Source organism: Antedon mediterranea, chromosome 11, assembly GCF_964355755.1.
Source record: "Antedon mediterranea chromosome 11, ecAntMedi1.1, whole genome shotgun sequence".
Classification (NCBI taxonomy): domain Eukaryota; kingdom Metazoa; phylum Echinodermata; class Crinoidea; order Comatulida; family Antedonidae; genus Antedon; species Antedon mediterranea.
The window spans coordinates 2960552-2983890 of record NC_092680.1 but is presented as its reverse complement, the minus strand read 5'-3'; the positions used below and the strand labels follow the sequence as shown (position 1 = coordinate 2983890).

Here is a 23339-nt window from a genome sequence, read left to right as displayed (position 1 = left end):
ATCATCATCATACATCATCATCATACATCATCATCATCATACATCATCATCATACATTATCATACATCATCATCATCATACATCATCATACATCATCATCATCATCATACATCATCATCATACATCATCATCATACATCATCATCAAACATTATCATCATCATACATCATCATCATACATCATCATCATACATCATCATCATCATACATCATCATCATACATCATCATCATACATTATCATACATCATCATACAACATCATCATACATCCTCATCATCATCATCATTATCATACATCATCATCATCATCATACATCATCATACATCATCATACATTATCATACATCATCATCATACATCATCATCATACATCATCATCATACATCATCATACATCATACATCATCATCATCATACATCATCATCATACATCATCATCATCATCATCATTATCATACATCATCATCATCATCATCATCATACATCATCATAATACATCATCATCATCATCATACATCATCATACATCATCACCATACATCATACATCATCATACATCATTCATCATCATCATACATCATTATCATACATCATCATCATCATCATACATCATCATCATCATACATCATCATCATACATCATCATCATACATCACCATACATCATCATACATCATCATCATCATACATCATCATACATCATTATCATACATCATCATCATCATCATCATACATCATCATACATTATCATACATCATCATCATACATCATCATCATACATCATCATCATACATCATCATCATCATCATCATACATCATCATCATCATCATACATCATCATCATCATCATCATCCATCATCATCATACATCATACATTATCATACATCATCATCATCATACATCATCATACATCATCTTCATCATACATCATCATCATACATCATCATCATCATACATCATCTTCATCATACATCATCATCATCATACATCATCATCATACATTATCATACATCATCATCATCATACATCATCATACATCATCATCATCATCATCATCATCATACATCATCATCATCATCATACATCATCATCATACATCATCATCATCATCATACATCATACATCATCATCATCATACATCATCATACATCATACATCATCATCATACATCATCATACATCATCATACATCATACATCATCATCATACATCATACATCATACATCATCATCATACATCATCATCATACATCATCATCATCATCATCATACATCATCATCATCATCATACATCATCATCATACATCATCATAATACATCATCATACATCATCGTCATCATCATCATTATCATACATCATCATCATCATCATACATCATCATCATACATCATCATCATACATCATCATCATACATCATCATAATACATCATCATACATCATCGTCATCATCATCATTATCATACATCATCATCATCATCATCATCATACATCATCTTCATCATACATCATCATAATACATCATCATACATCATCGTCATCATCATCATTATCATACATCATCATCATCATCATCATCATACATCATCATACATCATCATACATCATCATACATCATACATCATCATCATACATCATTATCATTTATCATACATCATCATCATCATCATACATCATCATACATCATCATCATACATCATCATACATCATCATACATCATCATACATCATACATCATTATCATACATCATCATCATACATCATCATCATCCATCATACATCATCATCATCATCATACATCATCATACATCATCATCATACATCATCCTCATCATCATCATCATCATACATCATCATCATACATCATCATCATCATACATCATCATAATACATCATCATACATTATCATACATCATCATCATACATCAGCATCATCATCATCATACATCATCATCATACATCATCATCATACATCATCATAATACATCATCATACATCATCGTCATCATCATCATTATCATACATCATCATCATCATCATACATCATCATCATACATCATCATCATACATCATCATCATACATCATCATCATACATCATCATAATACATCATCATACATCATCGTCATCATCATCATTATCATACATCATCATCATCATACATCATCATACATCATCATACATCATCATACATCATACATCATCATCATACATCATTATCATACATCATCATCATCATCATACATCATCATACATCATCATCATACATCATCATACATCATCATACATCATCATACATCATACATCATTATCATACATCATCATCATACATCATCATCATCCATCATACATCATCATCATCATCATACATCATCATACATCATCATCATACATCATCATCATACATCATCATCATCATCATCATACATCATCATCATACATCATCATCATCATACATCATCATAATACATCATCATACATTATCATACATCATCATCATACATCAGCATCATCATCATCATACATCATCATCATACATCATCATCATACATCATCATAATACATCATCATACATCATCGTCATCATCATCATTATCATACATCATCATCATCATCATACATCATCATCATACATCATCATCATACATCATCATCATACATCATCATCATACATCATCATAATACATCATCATACATCATCGTCATCATCATCATTATCATACATCATCATCATCATACATCATCATACATCATCATACATCATCATACATCATACATCATCATCATACATCATTATCATACATCATCATCATCATCATACATCATCATACATCATCATCATACATCATCATACATCATCATACATCATCATACATCATACATCATTATCATACATCATCATCATACATCATCATCATCCATCATACATCATCATCATCATCATACATCATCATACATCATCATCATACATCATCATCATACATCATCATCATCATCATCATACATCATCATCATACATCATCATCATCATACATCATCATAATACATCATCATACATTATCATACATCATCATCATACATCAGCATCATCATCATCATCATACATCATACATTATCATACATCATCATCATACATCATCATCATCATACATCATCATCATACATCATCATCATACATCATTATCATACATCATCATCATACATCATTATCATACATCATCATCATCATACATCATCATACATCATCATCATACATCATCATCATACATCATCATCATCATCATTATCATACATCATCATCATCATCATACATCATCATACATCATCGTCATAAAACATCATCATCATAATACATCATCGTCATAAAACATCATCATCATAATACATCATCATCATACATCATCATCATACATCATCATCATCATACATCATCATCATACATCATCATCATACATCATCATACATCATCATACATCATCATCATCATACATCATCATCATACATCATACATCATCATCATCATCATACATCATCATCATCATACATCATCATACATCATCATACATCATCATCATCCTCTAAATCTGATGTTCGGTATTCATACAAATTAATGAAGCATTTTTCATGATTCCGTATTTATTTATTCATATTATTATTATTCTAAATAACATTGGTTTTTGTATCTTAAACTGATACTGTAGATCATTGTACAATTACTTTCTTTTGTTTTTATTTTAAACAGTTTTCTTCTCTTGCCTTTTGGAACTCATTTTTGGAGGCGTGTTCTGAAATCAAGAAAATGGAAAACGTAAGCTTTGTTTTTATAATTCAAATTACAAACAAATATTATAATTAGACTTTGAAATAAATTTCCATTTCCTTGTCAGATCATTTGAGGGGATACAAAGATGTGTATCTTTCATATGGCAAAAATGCTTAGATTATTCAGTGTTAAAATAATTTGTTTATTGTTTCTTGTGTTATAATTGTCAAAAATATCTTGAACAAACGAAAGGTTGGAACGTTGTCGTATATATATATATATATCTGTTTCTATAATTTACAGTATGATTTATATATATATATATATATATATCTATATACACATAATACAGCTATATTGCTCATCCAAACAAATGTCTGTACGCAAGCGTGTACGTGTAACAAGCTACTTTAATTGCTTGCGTAGCCTAAAACGTAGTATATTACATTTACATGTTTGTCAACTTGGCAGGTAGGCCTACAAAAGTGTTGGACACTCTACTTGTAGGAAAAATGTCATTTCACATTATTGTAACAAAATGGGTGGGTTTAAAAAAAAGATTTGTCATTTCATAGGAACAAAAATATATTTCTAGCCTAAATTGAGAAATTAATTTTTGGCCTACGAAAGTACCGGTAAAGAGTGTAAACTTACAGCAGAAATGACAGCTCTTCTGACAGTTAGTTTTCATGTAAGGGTAGTAAATACTGTCTGATGAACAGTGTCCGTCGTAAGCCCAGGTCTGACAACTACGACTGTCAATGTCAGCACAAGCAGATGCTGAAGCTAAGAACGTTACATTTCTAAATAGCAGAGGAACTAAACCTGGTTCCCACTCGGACGCAACATAATGAAGGAACCGCCACGCAAGTAATTTGAATAATCATTGAAGCTCGGTTCCCACTAGAACGTAACGCAAGCACGTACACGCAACGCAAGCGTGTTAACCAATGACAAGCGATAGTTCGAATAATCCATCGCTTGTGATTGGTCAATTGCGTTGCGGTATGACCTTCTGTTGCGTCTCTAGTGGGAACCAACCATAACCGATAGATCCGCTTGTCATTGTTCAACTCGCTTGAGTTGTGCTTGCGTCATTGCGTTAGCTGGTAGTGGGAACCAAGCTTAAGATAAACCATGAAGTTTCATTCAAACTATTTCGTCCGTCGTCAACATTTTTTTTTCGGCTTTTCTCTCTACTCTTGTCTTTATGGCCTACAACATAGTCGCCTTAAAAATAAGTAAGTGTACAGTAGTCACGACCAACATTGCCCCCCCCCCCCCCCCCACACACACACACACACAACTGTAAAGAAACATAGGAATGGCCAGGCTGAAATTGACAAACTTGTAACTGTAATGTATCCCATTTTAGGCTGCGTAAGTACAGCAGAAGTTCCAGCTACTCTGGCGGTAACTTGTCATGTAGTATTCTCTATATCTAGTTAATGTTAACCAGTAGAGTACAGTACATTTTATATTTTTAGTCAGTCGGTTGTTTTAGTCAGTCGGTTGGTTGGTTGGTTGGTCGGTAAACACTAACTTGAGCACGCGACTGCAGCCATGTATATGGCCTTGTTTTTATGAATAACACCTTTTAAAAACTTACAGCAAAATGAACAGCTCATCGGACAGTTAGATGACATGTAACTGTAGTATTCGCTGCTGGATGAGCAGTATCCTTGTCCAGCCCAGTAGCCACAGTTAGTATCGTAGTCATAACAACCTGCCGTATTCAGTTTAATCAACGTTAGGAAGTTTATCTACACATACATAATTATGTCTGATAGATTTTATTATCGAAATTCATTCAATTTCTTATTATTTTTAAAATGTAGGGATCATTTCCTTCTTTAATTTTTGATTACCCAATATTAATGATTATTATTAATAATAATAAATATCATATCATAAAAAAAAAACCATTATTAATACCATTAATAGCAACATTATTAGGTAATTGGCTAATTTTTATAAAATTTCTTTTTAAATTTGATTGCAAGGTATGGATAAATGTGAGACAGAACAATAAAATAAGATATGCATTAGAATTTAAGAGTAAATGTTTAAAACACTTTGCAAAATACTTACTGCCACCTCCCCCTCCTCCTCCTGCCCCGTTACCGTCTACAAAGTTAATAATAAAAAAAAATGAGTACACACATAAACAGTTCGATAAAATTAAATCTGAAAGTAGTGGTTGAAAGATATTCATAGGAATATATAACATTAATAAAATAACATTCAATAAGTGAAATCAATGTCCGTAAAAGACATCTACTGTTTAAAATCTACTAATAGATAAAGATCCATTTTAATGTATGTAATATTGTATTAGAAACCTACCACACTCATAGTACTTGTTAATCTTATCAATGTCTTTACTGCTGAAATCGGCTCGGTTTCCGATGTTAGCTCCACTTTGATATGGTATAATTGTTTCATAACCATTCTTCGAGAAGGCGTACGCATCATAATGCATAATAGAATTGTAATCATATGATACGCCAACGTCGTCAATATAAGATGATGGGTAGCTGTCGAAATTGTATTCCATACCTGCGATACATTAATAACAAATATTTTAGACTCAGTCTCACATGAAATTTATCGGAAAGTAGTGATATTCCCTTTTATACAACACCTAAATACATTCCTGTCATTTGATTGAACGATTGTGGGTCACATGGCGTGCAATAGTACGCACTATTGAACGGTCGTTCAATAAATACTTTTTTTCAGGTACGAAAAAAATATTTACGACCATTAACTGTAATTCTGAACGTAACATACAACAGCGCCGCCTATTTTTTAAAACCAATAACAAACGTTGAAACATTGAACTCTCTTTTCGCGACGAAATTTTTGGAGAGATATACATATTAATTTAAGCCAAAAAAGCATTTAAATTAGCTTTAGATCGTTTGTATGATTTTGAATAATTAATGGAAACAACTTTACAATTTCTATGTGAATCAAATATAAGCCTACCTTTTATTCAATCTGTAGATGTTATATAATAATGAATGCTTTATATTTCGTGTAATTGTACAATTTAGGCATTCGGTGAATGATGAAAGGTTATATTTCAACTCGGCTTCGCCTCGTTTCATTATTCACCGAATGCCATTGTATATTATTACAATGGACATTAACATGGACTCATTCTTCCCATTGCGTGGTATTTTTTAACTCACCATCTTGAATATTTTGCCACTGGATTGAGACGTAACTGTCACGATCAGTTCTGCTTTGTTCGTGGTAGAAGCCAATAGCGTGCATCATCTCATGCATTATGATACCAACTGATTGGTAGCAACCGTTACCCAACGATAATTCTTGTACACCACCTACTACACCAACAGATGAATAACAACTGAAGAAAAACGATTTGAAATTATTGCTATACTTACAATATGGAAACCTATCGTAAGCCTACCAAAATCTATGTGTGTATCATAATACGTATGTTATGTAATGAAAATGACCATTGACACTGTAAAACCAGAGACTCACTCTAATTCCCTGATAAAACTATTTAAGTTATTAAGTTTCAAACAAATATGTTGCTTCTTTAATTCACTTACCCGTCTTTTGAAACAATCTTGACATAATTGCTTTCAGAGGTCCTGGCAACCCATTTAATGCAGGTCTCAGCGCTGTATCTGTCTATCGCCTTTTGAATTTGGGATTTAGCGTACGCATCTTGAAGATAAACAAATAATAACGGAAATGAAAACAGTTTGCAAGAATGAAACGGCAAATAAGTGAGCCACGAATACGTTTTACTATGACAAATGAATGTGATAATTGCAGTTAACTAGTACTGTGGGGTAGCTTTTGCGTTAGGGAGTTGAGTAATTGAGATGTTTTCCGGCCCTACTTTTATGTATATTGTATATGTATATTACTTTATACTAAGTAATGTGATAAGTAGATCAATAAATAATGGAATAATAGCTGGAGAAAGCAGATTTTCGCAAAAGAAATATACAAAAGATATTTGTCTTTAAAAACATCATAGAACAAACAATGAAATGAAAACTGAAAAAAATTGTATATTCAAACATTTCATTCATCTTCATTGTTCATGTTTTAGAGCAGGGACAATATCTTTAAACGAAAATACAGTTAATTAAATCAGACGAAAGAAGAGTAAAATTGTCACTTTTCCCTGATCAAACTTTAACAATATAAAAGGCATTGTTCAAACTGTGGCGCACATAATAACAAGTTGAATGAAACAATAAAATAATAATTATGCAAATTGCTTCTTGGGATTAATATAATTATTGATTGATATTGATTGATTTTGATTGATATAATATGGCAGGTACTACTTACTTAATTGGTAATTTATAACGTACGGAACTACACCACTGGGCCATCTTTTACTAGTATCTTTGAGAGCATTGTCTACACTCTGTGAAATGTTAAAATAGCGGTAGTGTATTACAAGAGAGATGCTTTCCACTGTGATCACCAAAAAGCCATACTTTAATGCTGACGACATAATATATATTCTTTATTTGGTCCAATATATAAAACATACATCAGAAATTCCTCTTATATACACTGCAGAGATAGCAACAAATATACATATTATAAAATACAAATTAATGTTAAAGTGTTTGGAATAGTTTATCGGAGATCCAAATTGAAAACTTTTATCATTTCGGCGGTGGATGACATTAACTTTATAGTAAAACTAATTTTAATAAAATTAAGCTCTCTGAATATTATTCATTGTTTGTTTATTTGTTGAGGCATAATACTTAAACGCATTATGATTTGTTTCAACGTTTTTTATTTTATTTTATATTATTTTCCTTTAAAAGAATAATATTCTGACTTACCATAGTCTGCACAATATCGCCCTCAAAGAGAGTAACCTCATCCTGATTGACTTGTTTGTTGTTTTCGATAATCGTTGAAAACAGTCCTTTAACTAAAACGTTTGTTAGTTGATCAATAATCAGAATTATTCGTTTTATATCATAATATTGTAAACACAAAAAAGTGTACGTGTATAGAAAATGTGTATACGTATGTACATGTATGCCACAATATTATATACGTGTGGTTAAGATATAAATCAGAAATGATTTAAAACTGGTGAAATAAAAAATCGACGAACCCACTAAAAAGGTTTTGCGAGCAAACATTTGGTGTTACAAGCCTTGTTGAGATGAAAAACAGTAAAACTAAAATAGATGATAAATTTACTTACCTTGTTTAACACTTTGGGGTTTTGGTGGTACCTGTATCACGAGAAAAAACAGGGTAAAAGCATTTATCTTTAGACATTTTCAGGGTAAAGAATAATATTAAATATAAGTGTTAATCAGTAAACTGATAGTTCAGAGAAATAAGCTAAGACCATTAGGAACATTTTGAATTATATTTTTAGTAAGTAAGAATGTAGGTGCCTACCACCATAGAGATCTTACATTTGATGATACCAGACTTTGCATCAAATGTTCTAAAAACGGTTTTTTTAGTATGTACTTACCGGACTTGACGCCACGGCCATCAGCAAGCATGCAAAAAGTACGTACTGCATTGTTTTGGTCACAAGTGGTGTTTGTTAACCTAACGCAACAACAAATATTATAAATTTGCAATTGCCCACCATCAATTTATACTTATTGTTATCTATCTAATATGAGACATGTAACATATGCTTTGAAAATTAATTAATTAGTGTTACTATATCTTTCTATCAAGTATTATTATCATATGTAAATTGCAAAGCAAGGAGATTATTGTCATATTATCTATAGTTATTTTTATATTATTTAATTATAATTATGATTATCTCCTTAATTGCAATGTTATCAAGAACGTAACAGAACATCTGTTTTTTTAAGCGTTACTAAGCTTTACTAAGCGTTACATAGAGAAAGCAGACAAACAAGTCGAATTGATTACAATCAGCACAATATGTTGATTGTTCATTCAAACAAGTTGCAAGTAGACCTTTATTTATACCATCAACTAATACGTCCAGCTTGAATTGAATATTAACCCAAATCTAACACTGTAGTAGGCCTACGGCACATTATTTAAGCTTGGTTCCCACTAGCGACGCAATGTAACGCACGACGTATTGACGCAAAGTTCTGTATTGCGTAATCACAAGTGGGAACCGACGACGCAACAGTGATGCAAACATCGCTTGATTTCACGCAGGCGGGGGCAAACACAATTATTGGAATGGTATTTTCTTACGTTGCTTAGGTTAGCCTGGTTTCCATAAAATCGCTACACCGTGTCGCCGACTGCTGTCGCTCGCCGACAGAGCGTAGCGATTCTATGGAAACGCTAGAATTTATCGAGGATCTAGTACGCGAGCGCTAAATATTCTTTGGTACACGCGTATACGACTCATCGCCGACAAAATCGGCAAAGTTGAACATGGTTGAACTTTGCCGATTTGTCTGCGATGAATCGGGGAGACCTCCCCAATGCGCGTCGGCGACATTTGCGCGTGTAGCGATTTCAATGGAAACGGTGTAGCGATTTTATGGAAACCAGGCTTTACGGTAGGCCGCTAGTGGGAACTACGCTTTAGAAGTAAACCCCACGATACAAATAAACAAGGTGTAAATATAACCCATGGAATAATATAATGCGCAAGACTTACAATTATAGAATTAAAATTACAATATAGAAATGCTTTAAATTTGATATATTTATATTATTGCTTCGACTAATTTTACAGACAACGAAATATTTGTAGGGAAAACTGGTGCCTAGCAAACTGGAGATCCATGGGTCATCCCACGCCGAGGAATAAGGTTGATAATGAATGAGTCACGGTATAGGCCTTCATAATGTTAACATTATTTTTCTATACACAGAAGCTAAACTATAACTTATAACAGAGGGGGATTCGCATGGGTTTTAACTAAGCTTAAGCCGATTTTCCACTAGGCGAATTTGTTCGCGGGAATCGAAAGCGTCAGCTTTACGCATGCGTATTCATGTTTTCATCTCACAAATCCCTCTCTACACATGCGTATAAGCTGATGCTTTCAATTCGCGCGAACAAATTCGCCTAGTGGAAAATCGGCTTTATGTCAGGCGTGTACTTATGGGACATTTAACCAATTAAACTTTATGTAATCACTCCTACGTACTTAGTTCAAAATATTACATTACCTGTATAATTAGTTTTCTTTTATAAACTGATCTATATAATTCAAAATGTAAAGAATTTTCAGTTGGTTGAGACATCTACAAGAGGCGCCGTTCAATTCTGTTTATATGATTTTCAAACAAAACGGCGCCGTCTTCTGTGAGACAGATAAAATATAAACTAGCTTTATTAATTATGTGTAATAAATACAAATAACATAAAGTATGGTGATACTTGTTGTTTTTGTTACTAATGCGAAGTAATAACTAAAAGCCGTGTTAAAGTATTAACGTACGGCAGTAAGTGTAAGTGAGTTATGCTTGGTTCCCACTAGCGACGCAACGCAAGGACGTAACGCAACGCAAGTGAATTGACCAATCACAAGCGATGGCTTATTCGCTTTTGATTGCTAACTGTCTATAGCTTTGCTTGTCATTGGTTAAAACGCTTGCATTGCGTTCACGTCCTTGCGTTACGTTCTAGTGGAAACCAAGCTTTAGTGGTTATGTAATCGTCATTGTTGGTATGCTTACCTGGAATGATTTGCATAAAATGTCATGTGATGCTGGCGCACATCTGGAATCTTACAAGCTATAGTGCGGTGGGTCAGGTAAGACGATGTCAGCGTATATAGGCAAGAGGTGATAGTATCTTGGTGGCTAGATTTATAAGTAATAGTATCAGTGGCATGACTACAAGCATTCTATGTTCTTTCATATATTTTAACTCAAGGATTTTCCAGTGAGTCTTGAAATGAATGTTCAATAATTGACCTTTGATCAACAAGACAAACAAAACGTGAGTTTCCCATTTCAGTTTTCAAATGTAGGCCTTTTACTTATTGTAATGTAATAACTACATTCGTATTTGGGCTAGATATAACCCATACCGATCAGTGACAAGTGGATGGAGATGTTAAATTATAATTCTCAGTTCAAATGATGATTCATGCCATATCCTAAGTTTTAGCGGGCGTTTGTCCGCATACATCATCATAATACATTATCACCATAATCATCATCATAAATTTTCATCATACGTTTTCATCATACATTTTCATCATATGTCATCATCATACGTCATCATACATTTTCATCATACGTCATTATAGGTTTTCATCAAACGTCATCATACATTTTCATCATACGTCATTATACGTTTTCATCATACGTCATCATACATTTTTTATCATACATCAATTATCATACATTTTCATCATACATCATAATCGTACATCATCATCATTATTATCATCATCGTCATCATCATCATCATCATCATCATTATAATGTCTTTGTCCCTAGGATGTGCGGAATCAGTCATCCGTTCCCCTCTAAATCTGATTTTCGGGTATTCATACACAAATTAATGAAACATTTTTCATTTAGTATTAATTGTTGCTTTCGTAATTTATTCATATTATTGTTATTCTAAAGTAACATTGGTTTTTATATCTTAAACTGATACTGTTTCTGTTTCAGATTTAATACAATACATAATAATAATATAAATGACAAAAAATGTGTGTGGAGATTGCATTAAGCCAATTTGGCTATAGGTCTGAACCTCCAAATGAAACAAATATATATACATGTCAAAATAGCAATGACTGAAATAAGCAAGAAAAAATACACTGTATGCACTTATAAGAAGTTCTTAGATCATTGTACAATTACTTTCTTTCGTTTTTATTCTAAGCAGTTTTTTTTTACCTCTTGGTTGGAACTCATTTTTGGAGGCTTGTTCTGAAATAAAGAAAATGGAAAACATAAGCTTTATTTTTTTTATAATTTACAATTACAAACAAATATTATATACCTACATAATTGGACTTTGAAATAAATTTACATTTCTTTGTCAGATTATTCGAGGAGATAAAAAGATGTGTATCTTTCATATTATGGCAAAAATGCTTAGATTATTCAGTTTTAAGATAACTTGTTCTTGTTTCTTGTGTTATAATTGTCAAAAATGTCTTGAAGGTTTGAAACGTTGTCGTATATATACACATAATACAGTTATATTGCTCAACCAAACAAAATATTTAAAAACAACTTTAAAAATATGTACGAAAGCGTGTGTAAAAAAATACAAGTTAGTTTAATTGCTTGTGTAGCCTAAAACGTAGTCTGGGTTCCAGACGGAGTTTTGTTTGAATATTAGTAAAAAGATAAATATTTTGGCACATATGGCGTTTCATACGTATACTACTTGAGTTTGGATATGTATTTTCAGACAAAAATCAAAATAAAAACAAATAAATAAAAAAAAAACAATGAATACAGACTAGGGCAAGTCTACCTAAAACGTAGTATATTACAGTTACATGTTTGTCGACTTGGCAGGTACAAAAGTGTTGCGGGTAAAAATGTTGGTTATGGCTTAGTCTGGGCTCCAGACGGAGTTTTTTCTTAATATTAGTAAAAATATAAACATTTTTGCACATATGGCGTTTCATACGTGTATTACTTGAGTTTGGATTCAGACAAAAATCGCGGTCGAAATAAAAACAAATAAATTATTTAAAAAAACAATACAGACTTGGGGCAAATCTAGTTATGGCTATATATAAATATTAATGAAAATTGTGCATATATAAAGATAAAATATTATTTACAAAAATATGAATTTTTATAAGAAATAAAAGTGGGTAAAATCCCCACAAGAGAAAAAAAAACTGTAATGTATTACATTTTAGGCTGCGTTAGTTAATATAGGTAAACTGCTTAAACGTACAGCAGAAGTTCCAGCTACTCTGGCAGTAACTTGTCATATAACTGTAGCGTTCTCTATATCTAGTTAATGTTAACTTACAGCAGTACAGTACCTTTTTATTTTTTATAAATACAATTTTAAAATGACTTACAGCAAAATGAACAGCTCTTCCGACATTTTTCTGTCATGAAAGTGTAGTAAATACTGCTGGGTGAGCAGTATCCTTGTCCAGCCCAGTAGCCACAGTAAGTATCGTCCCGGTAGTCTTTACAACCTGCCGTATTCAGTTTAATCAATGTTAGAGGTTTATCTAATAGCAGATTTTATTATCGAAAATCTTTTTTTTAATGTAGCGAGTAACTCATTTCATTCTATAATTTTTGAATAGCCGATTTTAATGATATTATCAATTATTTTATCATTATTCATAATAAATGCTATAATATCATTTGAAAAAAAAACATTAATACCATTAATAGCAACATTATAACGATCAATAGTTTATTTGATATTACATTAGAAACCTACCACATTCATAGTATTTGTTAATCTTCTCAATGTCTTTACTGCTGAAATCGGCTCGGTTTCCGATGGTTACTCCACTTTCTTTTGGTATAATTGTTGCATCACCATTCTTCGAGAAGGCGTCCGCATCATAATGCATAATAGAATGATAATCATATGATACCCCAAGGTCGTCAATATAAGATGATGGGTAGCTTTTGAAGTTGTGTTCCTGACCTGCGATACAGATAAAAAATGTTTTAGACACTGACTTACACGAAAATTACTGAAAAGTGAGTGATCACTGAGGACAAATATTAATACAAAATACAAATACAAATACAAATAAATATCCACCTTCAGACTAACATTGGGACGTGATGACGTTTCTATTTATTTTATACGCCTTGGTCAATCTAGTCTAATATTATCATACCACTTGTTTTGTAATAAACTGCCCTCTACCATTGTTATTAAAAAAATAATAATGTTGGTGTATGTTGGTATGTAAATGTTTTTATTATGATTTTCATCATGTATAATTATTATTATTTCTTTTGTAGGCTTATTATCTACATACAGTAATTATTATTACTCTTCTTATTATCATTACTAAGAGATGTATTATACATGAATTTTATATTGAGACTCGCTTGAAGGTCCTTATTCCATATTTCTATATAATTAAATAAATTATTCTAAAAAACGAAGATATACAAATATCGAAAGATAAATTGAATGAAATTTATACGACCAATGAACTCATTCTCCCCATTGCGTGGTATTTTTAGTTGCGTGCAACGCGACTCTACAGCTCGCTATGTCGGTCGGTTGGTCGGTCAGTAAACACTATCTCAAATTTGAGCACGCGACAGCCATGTATATGGCATTCTTAACTCACCATCTTCAATATTTTGCCACTGGATTGAGACGTAACTGTCACGATCAGTTCTGCTTTGTTCGTGGTAGAAGCCAATAGCGTGCATCATCTCATGCATTATGATACCAACTGTTTGGTAGCAACCGTAACCCAACGATAATTCTTGTACGCCACCTATTACACCAACATATGAAGAACAACTGAAGGAAAACGAGTTGAAAATTATTTTTATACTTACAATATAAATAAATACAAAACAGTCTTCAGTTAGTTTGGATTTAATATGATACTCTACATGTTTTTTTTTTTTGCTTTATTTTTTTGAGGGATTTTTTTGTGTAGGCATATATAACATTTTTTTGTGGAACTGTGTACAAGCTAATTATCATTTTATTTATCTTGTGATTGTTTTATTATATTGTTTAAATTATATAGACTAGATGGTACGCTCGCTTCGCTCGCGTACCATCTAGGTCGTGCCCACAGATGGTTCTCGAATACACAGTAATTTCAGCGTAACAAAACTGGCGATTTCAAATGTACGTACCGCAGGACTATAATACATTGTCGTTTACAGAAACGAATAAATAGACACGATGATTTATGTAGTCAACTAAAATTAGCACCCTGGGAATTACTTCCGAAGGAGAAACTTATCACAAAATGAGTAATTTTTAATTTGGACTCATTTAAAGAAACCCAATTTGTGTTTTGTATGTAACATTAGGGTTGAGGGATGGGAAAGCGGATAGGTACAAAGAGGAACAATTTTTAAATATATTCTTTATCCACTCAGTAACGAAATATTTTTTTCATGTTTTATAGGCCTATAAATAATATACCTCTAAATACAGTAAAACATTTGCGATTTAATACTTTGTTTATTTAATTAATTTATTTATTTCTTTTAAATATTCATTGTACACTAATTTTCCCCGTGTATGGCAAGAGATTCCTAATTATATTATAGAACATTCTTTATTTAGTTTAGTTAAAACTGTCACTGTCATAATCGATTGAAATATTAAAGTACATGTCACGATACACCACTACGACGTTTATATTATTAATTAATACAAACGTTGAGAAAGAGCTGTCAGTATAAAGTTTATTTGTATATAATAATGTGTTTATATATCTAACAGTAGAGCCTATCCACAATCTCAGTAATAAAGTTTATTTGTATATATTTTTATATTACATCTAACAGTACGAACATTCACAGTAAGAAATGTTCGATTCAAATGACGACCAACAATAGTTAATAGGTTTTTACAGTATTGTCAAAGTATTGCAAGTTTATTCTCAAAGGGCCCATATATTTACCTACCATATGTGTTAAACCAAGGGCTCATAAATTTACCTACAGTACTTGTGTTAAACCAAACTCTGGCAGACTGAGAGATTGGGATGTTCCATTCATCGCAAATCAATACATTTGTATAATCGTATATTAAATCTATCAAAATAGTATTTTTTTAAGAAAATCGGCCTGTCTTCAACATTATGATGCTGTACTCTAGCTGTTCAACCGGTTTTCAGCTATTAAAAACAATTATCGTAGGAGGAGATAGGAAAATGCAAAGTCTCCTCGCATTTTTGTGGCGGGTATTTTTCAAGACGGACATCCATTAGACAGTGTATACCACGATCGGAAAACACCCCTATTTGGGGCAAATCGTTGAACCTAAATTCGTTTTAATCGTCAATAACTAATTATCTAACTTAATTTAATTAGTAAACAGGGTTACATCAGGTGGTTAAAATCAGTACCGAAAGTACGAACCAACTTTATATACCATCGAGTACAAATTCTAAAAGTAAGGCGCGATTTTCCGAATTTTGCCCTTACGTAAATTTATATATAGATAATGATAAAATATAATATATAATATGTAATTAATTAAATGCCCACAATTCTATTTATTCAATATATTCTATTATATTTCAGTTAAGAGTAATAATAGGATGGTCCATTTATGACGACCATTAAGCACTGAATGCATCGATTTCTGCTGTTTCATTTACTTACCGGTCTTTATCAACAATCTTGACATACTTGCTTTCAGAGGTCCTAGCAACCCATTTAATGCAGGTCTCAGCGTTGTATCTGTCTATCGCCTTTTGAATTTGAGATCTTGCAAACGCATCTTGAAAATATTATCAAAACAAATAATAACGTATGAAGGTTTTCAGTTTGTAAGAATGAAACGGACAAAAAAGTGTGCCTTGGATACGTTTTACTAGACGAATGTGGTAGCTATACTATGGGGTAGCTTTTGCGTTAGGGAGTTGAGTAATTTAGATGTTTGCCTTACTTTGATGTAATTTTGTACTGTATACCAAGTAATGTGATGAGTAGAGCAATAATTTAAATAATAGCTGGAGGAAGCAGATTTTCGCAAAAGAAGAATACAACATATATTTGTCTTAAAAAACATCATAGAACAAACAATGAAATGAAAACTGAAAATAATGGTCTATTCAAAGATTATGATTGTATATATCTTCATTGTTCATGTTTTAGATGAACAGTATATCTTTAATAAGCAAACGTACAGTCAAATTAATCAGATGAAGAAAGTAAAATTGTCACTTTTTCCTAATCAAACTTTACAAATATAAAATGCATTGTCCAAACTGTGGCGCACATAATAACAAGTTACGGTTGAATGAACCAATAAAATAATAATTATGCAAATTGGTTCCTGGGATTAATATAATTATTGATTGATATTGATATCGATTGATATAATTATATACCAGGTACTACTTACTTAATTTGTAATGTATAACGTACGGAACTACACCATTGTGCCATCTTTTGCTTTTATCCTTGAGAGCATTTTTGGAACTCTGTGAAATGTTAAAATAGCGGTAAGTCACTGAAATCCTAAACAAAGCCATACTTTAATGCTGACAACATGTCAAAGTGTTTGGAATAGTTTATCGGAGATTCAAATTAAAAACTGTTATCATTTCGGCCAGCTTTATCGGGGTGGATGACCTTATTAACATTATTAACATTATAGTAAAACTAATGTTAATAAAATTAAGATCTCTGAATATTATTCATTATTTTTTAAGGCATAATAATTAAAGGCATTATGATTTTTTCAACGTTTTTTTTTTGTTATTTTGTATTATTTTTCTTTTAAAGAATAATAATCTGACTTACCCCAGTCAGCACAATATCGCCCTCAAACAGATTATCCTGATTGACTCGTTTGTTGTTTTTGATAATTGTTGAAAACAGTCCATCTTTAATTAAAACGTTTGTTAGTCGATCAATCATCAGAATTATTCGTTTTATATATAAAATTGCGAACACAAAGAGTGTATGTGTGTATGAGAAAATGTGTATACGTATATACATGTATGCCACAATATTATATACGTGTGGTTAAGATATAAATCATGTAATGATTTAATATTATTATAAAATAGAGGATATATTTAAAATCTATAGATTTGTATAGAAACATAACTGGTAAAACAAAAAATCGACGAACCCCCTAAAAAATGTTTTGCGAGCAAACATTTGATGTTCCAGGCCTTGTTGAGATGAGAAACAGTAAAACTAAAATAGATGATAAATTTACTTACCATGTTTAACAATTTTGGGCTTTGGTCCAGGTACCTATATCACGAGAAAAAACATGGTAAAAAGCATCTATCTTTACACATTTTTAGAGTAAACAATAATATTTAAAAAATCAGTAAACTTCTCATAAATAGTTCAGGGCAATAGGTGAAGATCGTTAGGAACCTTTGAATTATATTTTTGTTTAAACACAGTAAGAAGAACTTAGGTGCCTACCACCATAGAGATCTTACATCTCACATACCAGACTTTGCATCTCATGTTCTAAAAACGGTTTTTAGTCGCGTGGAAGCGACTCTATAGTTCACTATGTCGGTCGGTCTGTCGGTCTGTCGGTCTGTCGGTTCGGTATCACTATACGTTTTATCGCTTTCTGACCTTATCTTGATATCAGTTTAATCTAGCTAAGTCAATTTTTCACAGTATATTCCTTATGGCCAGGAATCGATGTGGTTATGTTTTCACGGTGCGCAATAAAAAATTACGCGGTCTACGCACGATTTAACGAAATCACGTTTGTAATCATATCTTCACAACCATGAATTACAATTAAATAAAATGTGGTACTCATAAATTTCAGGGCATAAATCATCATATGGCAATACAATTACGTGCGTAGCGCATGTAACGCATGCGTACGCGCGCTTAAAATTTTCAAAATTTATTTTCCATGAAATAAGAGTACGTTTCAGGCAATTTTAAGCGTTTACTAAATTGCCATGAGTGCGCAGATTTTTGCGCGAGCACTGCACGTTAAATGTTATTGCGCACTCTTTTTGCCCGATTTCTGTTTTCTTGACTTACTTTTCAACTCGAAATTACGTTATACGAGCACGTCAAAAGTGACAGGCTACGCACGTGTAAATTAAAAAAATATAACTGTTTTTAAACATTACAACATTTTTAAACATGTTCAGTAATTTCGGTCAGTTGGTAGGTTGGTCGGTCGGTCGGTAAACACTAAGCACGCGACTGCAGCCATCTATATGGCCTTGTTTTTTAGTATGTACTTACCGGACTTGACGCCACGGCCATCAGCAAGCATGCAAAAAGTATAACGTACTGCATTGTTTTGGTCACAAGTGGTGTTTGTTAAGCTAAAACAACACATCTGATAGATTTGCAATTGCTCACCATCAATTTATACTTACTGTTATCTATCAGTGATCGGAAATTCTTGGCTAATGTTTTTTTTTTGTCAAATACGTAGATACGCGGTTTCAGGGTGAGGCTTATTATAATTGTTTGTTTCGGAAATAAATTTAATCAGTTTGTACGTACAGTATCTAGTTTTAAAAACCAAAACCATTTTCAGAACTAGCTATATTTAATAATTGTTTTTCTTGTTAACCAAAGATCATTTATTCAGCAATCATTTCAATCTTATTTTGCCAACATAAAAAAATATGTTTGCAATATTTACAATACAGTAGTATAATCATTCTATAAAAAAAACAATAGTATCCTTGTTGACAAACATTTCTTTTCAACATTTCAAACGAAACAGGACTGTTTATGACATTAATAAATTACAATATATCTTTGTTTACTAAGCTTTGCATTCTCTTCTTCCATCCAATTTATGCTTCTTCCTTAAAAACTCAGGTTTCCACTCCTATTCTATTAGAACTTGCAACAAACTTCATCTTCCTCAGCCCAGACTTACGTTGCTTCAACGTAACGTCTGTTATAGTGGTATTAAAATAATGACCTTCCTCCTGAAATCATTGCAACCCCCTCCAGGAACATTTTCTCTCATAAAGCCAACAATTTCTTTTGTCAAAATATTCTAAGTTACACCTCTAGAGTCAATATGTCGTTCGGTTGGTGCTCATTACTTTTAATATTTTAATATATAATTTTCATAACATACGTTATTTTTATTCTGTTCTGGTTGATTTACTAACGTTTCATACCATCCTCAGCTTTTATATCACTTGATCGTTTGTTCTTTTTTTCGCTTTTTACTTGCTCTGTCCTGTTTGTGTACGTTCATGATTATGTAATCTTTATTTATATCATTCATTTAGGGTTAGCTCGCCACAAAGTCATTTGATTAATAGAATTTCTGTTTTTCATCTTTTTTTTTTTAATTTTGCCCTGTTCCTCCAAATTACAATTTTTCAATGTATTTTTTTCTATTATATGCCTTATCATCACTGAAATCGCTTGTATTACTCATTATAGTTAATCGTAAGGATATCTTATTTTATGTGGAAGAAATAAATGTTGATTTGATTTGATTTAATTATGTTGATGCTCCAAATCCTCAAACTATGTACAAATAAATAATTACAAGTGTGTGTATGTTATCATTATGAGAAACGCTTATTAAATGTACATGTCCACGTGTATATAATAGCAGTCAGTTTTTCCAAGTTGTGCTGTTACATAATTCATGTTTTCTGCCCGTGTTCATTTTTCTAAACATTGACTTACTTCAGTGACATGTTCATATGAACACCTAAATTCGCCATCCCTTTTAATTGAAAACAAAATGTATATGCAACAGTATGAAATACATGCATAGTTTTATTACAGGTAAGTAAAACGAAAATTTGAAACAAACAAATAAAGTAATATAATAATTGGCAATAATTTGAATAAAAGGTGCACATGAAAAAGAGAGACTATTTTAATTAGTGTAAGCCTAATAACCATATTAACAAACATCGCCGCTATGTTTATGAAGCTTGGTTCTCGGACACTCAAGCGATTTGACCATCACGAGCGATTTGACCAATCACAAGCGATAATGCGGATGATTCATCGATTGTGATTGGTAAACTATGTTGCGCTTACGTTCTTGCGTTGCGTCTCTGTGGAAACCAGGTATTTAAGAACTACAGTGTAATAAAACAACTTTAATTGTCTATTTACTCGCTATATTTACTTGTTTACTTGTTTCATTAGGAAGTTATTTAGATCTCCACCTTCAACCACTTCATAAGGAAATAAGTAAAGTTTGAAAAAGTCAAAGAATTGCTGTAACCACTAAAACACGTAAATAGTGTCTGTTTACTGTACTTGTACAAGGAAGATGAAATAATAATTTTAGACAGACATTAAATATTAAATTCATATGAATATATACCTTTATGAATAGCTTTAAACAGACAAATCTTTGCATAATTTATTTCTTCGAACCTTAGTGTTTCTAAAACAACAGAGGTTAAATCATCTGAATAAGAAATGTAAGGATTGCCTAAGATGCATTTACAAACTCTTTTCTGGGTATTTTAAAATTATTACTCTTTAAACCTGAATTCAAAAGCTCTGTTAACTTTTCTGGCTGTTTTACTTTATCGTTTTGATTTAGCTTTTCGCTTTTTTTTATATCTCCATTGAGATCCAGCCACTGATACCCACATCATTGTCATTTTTCAGTAATTTGCCTTTGGATTTATATATATATATATTTAGTTATTAATTAAATAATTAAAATGCTGGTAAATCTTTCTTTACTAATGGTTTTTTTAATGTCTTTTAATGAGCTCGACTGATTTAAGTCCTTGTCTGTCCGGTGTTTCGCTTTTTTTCTTTCGGGTGTTTCTCTTTTCACTTTATTAATATTTAAAATTTTTTTTTTTTTTTTTTATATTGGTATATATGGTTTTTCATTTGTCCCAACCATTGTTATTTTGTTTGTTACTGCAGGGAATCTAGGCTTAAACTTCATTTGTTTGTAACAAAAAACTTCCTTCTACACATGCTTTTTACTATATGTAACATCTTGTACTTTTTTTGTATGTGTAGAGAATTGTTTAATAAACGAAACGAAACGAATCAAAAGGCAAATTACTGAAAAAATGACAATGCTGTGGGTATCAGTGGCTGGATCTCAATGGAGATACAAAAAGAAAAGCGAAAAGCTAAATCAAAACGATAAAGTAAAACAGCCAGAAAAATTAGCAGAGCTTTCGGGCAACACTAGCCTTTCATCAGTGCAAGTCATATTAATATTTTTAGTTATTTTGATTTTCTCCAGTCAGTAAAGTGTGAATAACATGAACTTTTATTTTCTATGTTTAAATATAAACGTTAGTGACTTTTTTCTGTCAATACTTTACTCTGTGATTAGGCCTATTATTTTGCATTGTTGAGATTGTAGGAAACATAACATATATTCTTTTTTTGTAAAATTATTTATAATTTAAAATAAAGAAAAAAAAACATAAACAAATCAATGCTTAGTAATAACCAAAATAGATACGTTATTTAATTACTGTAGGCCTAATAACCATATTATAACATCGCCGCTTATATTTGAATGTGTTTCAGTCTTGTTCGTTTTGTTGTTTTTTAATTTGTTTATTTATCGTTATCTTTCTAAAACGTGTTAATATACTATGTATTTATTACCCATCGACTATGTTTGACTGCCAAAAAAATTAATAAAAATGAAACAATATCTATATAGAGTTTAGTATGTTAAGTTCATCATTATTATAAGGAACTATAACATAAACACACCTTGTTTTGTCTCTTAATTGCTAAATAAATATTTACCTTAAACCAATTTAAAAGGGAATGAAAAAATTGAAAGAATTTAACCACTAAAACACGTGATAGCGTTGGTTCAATATCCTTTACGAGGAAGAAAATGTTATGATACTTTGATTTTAAAATTAAAAATATGTTTTATCATATAAAAAAAGGAAAATAAATTTAAAAACATAGGCCTGAACAACAAAAAAACATTAAAACAATTATTGGTGTGGTCTGATATTTGTTTCCAAATT

General features: G+C 31.6%; 2 protein-coding genes across 2 annotated transcripts; both read right to left on the bottom strand.

The window, feature by feature from the left end:
- Positions 1–5493: 5493 nt before the first annotated feature.
- On the bottom strand, positions 5494–8760 carry LOC140063027 (zinc metalloproteinase nas-13-like). The gene is made up of 7 exons (XM_072109454.1): positions 8610–8760; positions 8098–8176; positions 7341–7458; positions 6951–7129; positions 6100–6312; positions 5845–5880; positions 5494–5516 (listed from the first exon to the last, which is right to left on the bottom strand). The coding sequence occupies exons 1-7, from the start codon at positions 8610–8612 to the stop codon at positions 5494–5496; spliced, it is 651 nt and encodes a 216-aa protein (XP_071965555.1). The 5' UTR covers positions 8613–8760.
- Positions 8761–12296: 3536 nt separating this feature from the next.
- Positions 12297–19716, bottom strand: LOC140062735 (zinc metalloproteinase nas-13-like). The gene is made up of 9 exons (XM_072109060.1): positions 19612–19716; positions 18600–18633; positions 18172–18254; positions 17771–17849; positions 17026–17143; positions 15015–15193; positions 14138–14350; positions 13761–13883; positions 12297–12639 (listed from the first exon to the last, which is right to left on the bottom strand). Coding segments are annotated over exons 1-9 (885 nt in total). The 5' UTR covers positions 19666–19716; the 3' UTR covers positions 12297–12637.
- Positions 19717–23339: the final 3623 nt, after the last annotated feature.